General features: G+C 38.9%; 1 protein-coding gene across 1 annotated transcript; it reads right to left on the bottom strand.

Moving 5' to 3' along the window:
• Nucleotides 1-363: 363 nt before the first annotated feature.
• On the bottom strand, nt 364-4,515 carry elf3 (E74-like factor 3 (ets domain transcription factor, epithelial-specific)). The gene is made up of 9 exons (XM_030723872.1): nt 4,370-4,515; nt 4,080-4,240; nt 3,221-3,457; nt 2,915-3,028; nt 2,691-2,837; nt 2,510-2,596; nt 2,295-2,414; nt 1,873-2,068; nt 364-1,316 (listed from the first exon to the last, which is right to left on the bottom strand). Exons 2-9 carry the CDS (start codon nt 4,231-4,233, stop codon nt 1,205-1,207), a joined length of 1,167 nt encoding a protein of 388 aa, XP_030579732.1. The 5' UTR covers nt 4,234-4,240; nt 4,370-4,515; the 3' UTR covers nt 364-1,204.
• Between the last annotated feature and the right edge of the window lie 460 nt (nt 4,516-4,975).

Below are 4,975 nucleotides of genomic sequence, written 5' to 3'. Positions count from 1 at the left end.
TTGGTGAAGGGTGATTTGGATATTGTGCAACAATGGAGTTTTGAGAAGCCATTCCAGGAAACAGGTCTTACTTGTCTTTATGGTGCAACGCAAGTCTACAATATACAACAGTATGACTCTCTGTTTTTGGTTGTTTTTCATTTCATAGCTCCACTTTGTGTTCCCATTTTGCAGTACAGCGTTACACATAGTGAGGCCTGTTTTTTTTTTTTTAAAATGTCAACTGTCCAAATAATTATGGACAGTGCTGTAATGAATTTTTATTTGTAATTAAAGTCAAAAAAGAGCCCCCCCACAAAGGAAGTTAATAAATGTTAAAGTTTATTTATACAAAAAAACCAAAGTGCTATAAAAACAACACACCATCCACTCTTTCATATATTTGATATATGATTTACTTCACTCATATACACATTTATCAATCCACAGATAGGAGACAAGTGGATTCAATTACATTAAAACAATCACAAACTGCAATTGATTTCCAACTGATTCATAGCAACCAATCATGTTCATATATAAGACATCATATAGTTACTTATCAATTACTCTTCTCTCAAACATTGTGTAAACACACTTTATAATAAGTGATACCAAAAGACATGTAGTGCACATCATTATCTTGTTAATGTGAAGTAACATAACCTACATTTACTTTTCTCTGTGTAAGTTTTTCCAAACTTGGTCCAGCATTAAGATCACAACTTATTTTGCATGGAATAAAGACAGTGATAAGGGAAAATAACAAAATATGTTATATTATTTATGGTGCTAAAATACAGTGAATAACTCAGATCATAGTGACAAATGCTGATGAGATAGTCCTGCAACAGCAAAAACACGTAAATACCAGAGTAAAAATTCTGTACATCTGTAAAAAGTTTGCTTTTTCAGCCTTTACTTTAGGAACTTGCAGGAACTCACAAGTATGTAAAACAATTTAAATTTCTCTTACTCTGCACATAGTTACTATAGTGACAATCAAAAACACATAACACGTGAAACATCATATTGGTTCATAAAACCTACTAGAGCCATAAACACTGGCTTACATTTTCTGTAATACCTTCCTTCTAGAGGAAGTTGGGGCTGGAAGGTTGGCTTTGTTTTTTTTACAGACAGGCAACATGGGTCAGCATTCGTAGTTCCTGAACTACAAATGCTGACTGGCTTTTTGCTTCCTACCCATTTTTTGACTAATTTCTTAAATAGCCATACCAATGTCCTCAATCTTCCAGCCACTGGAGTTTTTCCCAAACTTGTATACAAGCCTCCGGCCATCAACTCGCTCCAGAATCTCCCTCTTATAGTAATACCTGGAGGTGGAGAAGGTTCAGTTACTTAAAGTTCTGCACAAAGCATATGACATCGCTTTTAATCACCTGTTGCTCAATTTAAAGCATGTGTTAGTGAATGAAAATTTAAAAAGCAATGCCCAGACTACTATATGTTTTTTTATTGGTAGCTAGACAAGGATACAAGCAGCACCAATTTTACATGGTGAAGCGCTCATAAATCTACCAACCAAAGATGAGCCTGTCATAACAGTTTTATGACTTGAGTCACCTGGAGGAGCTTTGTCACCTCTGATTACATGGATTGAAAGGTTCAGAGTTAAAGTAAAAGTTCTACATTAAACATATGTGGGGACTATTATAACAGTCCCTGTGCCTTTAAAGTTAGCCAGGATTGTCTGGGATCGCTGCCGAAGCAGAAACTTATTTAAATGTTCTACACAAAGAAGTGAACACGTTACTGCTTTGTATTTTTAGCCTTGTCAGAATATGTTCTTCTGAGCCATATCTTTATAAATTGTTGAAATTCAGGAAGATGTAGAGGTAGGCTGATCTATTAGCTGCTACATAAACTCACCTCATGGCACGGCTGAGCTTTTCATACGTCATGCTGCTGTTTTTCTTCTTTTGGCCCCACATCTGAGCCACAGCCTCAGATTTGAGGAACTTAAAGACACCCTCATGGCGGTCCTCCCACTTCATTAGGCCCTGATTCTTCTCTGGGTGGATCAGAATATCTCTGATGAACTCCCATAGGTGAGTGCCACGAGGTGCTGCAGACAGTGGGATGCAATAAGTTAAACGTGTGTTGGCATGTGCATGGTGTATTAGCATAAGCAAGCAAAGTGAAGAGATATGTATCTGTGGCCTGCTAAAGTTGCAAAATAAATGCAAAGTAGAATCTGTAAAACCGTTTCAGTGTTCAGATGCAGATGCCTACTGAAAGTTGTTTTACATGATGAATAAGACAGTAAAATCATCCTGCAAACACGGCCTCACCATGTTTGTTTTTCTTTGGACTGTCATATATGTCGCTGTTGTGCTCTCTGCTGATCTTAGGAGGTCGCCCCCGTGGTCGTTTCAGTCGGGACTCTCCTTTCTCTGGTTTGATGTGCACCTCTGTCAACAAACAGTTAGTTGTCAGATATTTGTTTTAAGTGTGTGGAATGTAAATAATTTAAAACACAGATTTTTTTTTCTTGTTGTTTACTCACTTGAAATTGGAGGGTAAGAGAACTCTGGGTCAGATTCACTGCTGCCAGACTCTGGTGAGCCAATGCTTGGAAAGCCAAACATGCCAGCTGAATACATGAGATATATGTTTTAGATTTTTTTGTTCTTGAACTCAAACAGAATTATAATAAGTGATCACAATCATGAGGATAAAATACTAACTGTTGGAGGAGGAGCTGTACTCGCTGTCAGAATGATTATCAGATAGGTACCCAGTGTCTCCCAGAGGCGTCATTGGTTCCATGGTCAAACTAGTCAGATCATAATCATCCTGGTAGTCAAATTCTCTTTTGCCAACAGCTTCCTCAGCTGTAATTAGAAATTAACATTAGCCCACTGTCTTCCTCACAATATGTTAGCTCATAACGTCTCTGTACAAGATGTACCTTGACCAATTCTAATGGTGCTGAGCAAAGGGAAGTTTTGTCCAAGGTTGTCCAAGAAGTTGTCCAAGAGCTGACAGGTCTCATTCAGTTCTGGTCCTGATAACATCTGCAGCTCTGGGGGAAGAGAAGAAGAGGAAAGATGAGGCATTTTGCACATAGTATTCATAAAGAACATGAGAAAAAAAAAGTTGTTGTTTTTTTCCCTCCCAAAACAGCTATGGGCATGTTAACATTGGGTGAATTATGTATGGATATTTTCAGCTGTTAGTTTCTATAAATCATTCCTGAATAAGAGAAGCACTGTACCAGGCATTTTGGTCTTGTGTTCCTGTAGACTCTGGTAGAGGTGGGGGCCAAGCTGCACACCAAAGAGCCCGATCATCTGGTCCCGGTTCATCTGGCAAAGGGTGGAGCCATCCATGGCACAGTTTGCCAGACTCAGGGTGTTTGCATCAAACTTGGTGTTCTCTACATGGTCACTGATCCAATCCAGAACATGATCTGCTGTCCAATAAAGAGGGCTGATATGCCTGTACCCCTGACCTGCAATGACAGCCAGGGATTACTGAATATTCTTTAGATCTGCAGCTGCACACCTCGGCATTAAGCTTTAGCACAAATTTAGAAATGGTATATTTTTATAAAAAACCATCATCTTGGTTTATGCATCTATTCATGTTCAGTTTATTAAGTATTATCTCTAGCAAACTAAAGAAAAAATATGTCTTTGATTATGATAATGATATCGTGATACCAGTGTGAATCATCATCTTCTCTGAACTTTGTCTCTAAGGTCGAACAAATACAGTGAAACTGTTTTAACCATGAGGTCACAGCATTCTTCTTTTGACGGTTGAGTTAAACATTGCCTGCCGGGTAAATCATTATGTGAGTGGCTAAATAAGGTCAAAGCAAACCTGAGCAAGCTGGCTGAAGATTGAAATAGAGCGTCGTGTTTACTGTGAGATTAGTCTTTAGCTGAAACTACCACATAGCTAGACTGGCCTATATTGGTTAACTATTCTTTAGAGCCCAGGGGCTTAACATTTGTAACACAGATCACACACACACACACACACACACACACACACACACACACACACACACACACACACACCAGAACTGTATAGCAGTGAAAGGTCAGAAATAACACAACTCTGCTCACCACCCATGTTGGGACTGTAAGCTGGATTGCTGATTTGCAGAGGACTGATGCTGGAGAGCACACCTGCCTGCTGTGGCAGGATGTCTGGCAAGCCAGTCTGATACATGGTTATGTTGGCATGAGTCAGAACAGTGCTGAGGCACGGTGATGACATGGAGACACTGGGAAATATTAAAAAAAATACTTGTTCTCACACGAGAAAAAAATACAAACAAATAGGTAACCAAAAAGCAAAGAAGCATGACAAAGTATGTATCTAACATTTCAGGTAAGTAAATATATATATTTACCTGATTACAGCACAAGCCACAATATGATAAAAAAGAATGATGGTCCAAGATAATCCAGAGTATCGCGCTGTATATTAATTCTGTTTGAGCACCAGCGTCCTTTCTGTCTGCTCTACTCTCTGTATCCTTGGCAAAAAATGCACCTGCTTTTACCTTTGAAACTTTATACCTCTGTAAGAAGTGGGGGATGGACTCAGGTGATATCAGGGGAATTCCACCTGAACATGGCCACTCCTCCATCGTTCCTCCTCCCCCGCTTTCCTGAGAACTCGATCAACAAAACAAACCTGTCCTGCCTTTTATTCTTAGCTCATATTTCTACATTATATTTTGGACAGTGACTGGGCAAGTTTTTGTGTGTTTCCTTTCTCTTTTAAGATTTCTGAGTTTTTTTTTGGTTCCTTTACAGTACTTAAATACTTAAAGTATTTTTTTCTGCCACCAACCAAATCTAAGCAAGAATTACTTTTTACAGTGCTGCTGTTTTTTAACTGTCCTGACTTTGTCATATTTACATAACACAGACACCCTTCACACCAGCGAGGAAGATGTCCATGATGGAAATTTGCAGAAATTTGGTCAAACCAACAGACTCAAACAGCCAAC

The sequence above is a fragment of the Archocentrus centrarchus genome, unplaced genomic scaffold, assembly GCF_007364275.1.
Source record: "Archocentrus centrarchus isolate MPI-CPG fArcCen1 unplaced genomic scaffold, fArcCen1 scaffold_29_ctg1, whole genome shotgun sequence".
In the NCBI taxonomy this organism is placed as follows: domain Eukaryota; kingdom Metazoa; phylum Chordata; class Actinopteri; order Cichliformes; family Cichlidae; genus Archocentrus; species Archocentrus centrarchus.
Note: the sequence above shows the minus strand (reverse complement) of the source record. Positions and strands in the feature narration are given on the sequence as shown.

Bases quoted from the DNA above. Each gene is read 5' to 3' on its own strand.
- elf3 (XM_030723872.1), bottom strand. From the start codon at position 4,233: ATGTCATCACCGTGCCTCAGCACTGTTCTGACTCATGCCAACATAACC. The intron at 3,458-4,079 runs GTGAGCAGAGTT...CTGTCATTGCAG, and splicing joins TTACAGTCCCAACATGGGTG to GTCAGGGGTACAGGCATATC. The intron at 2,838-2,914 runs GTACATCTTGTA...TTCTAATTACAG, and splicing joins CACCATTAGAATTGGTCAAG to CTGAGGAAGCTGTTGGCAAA.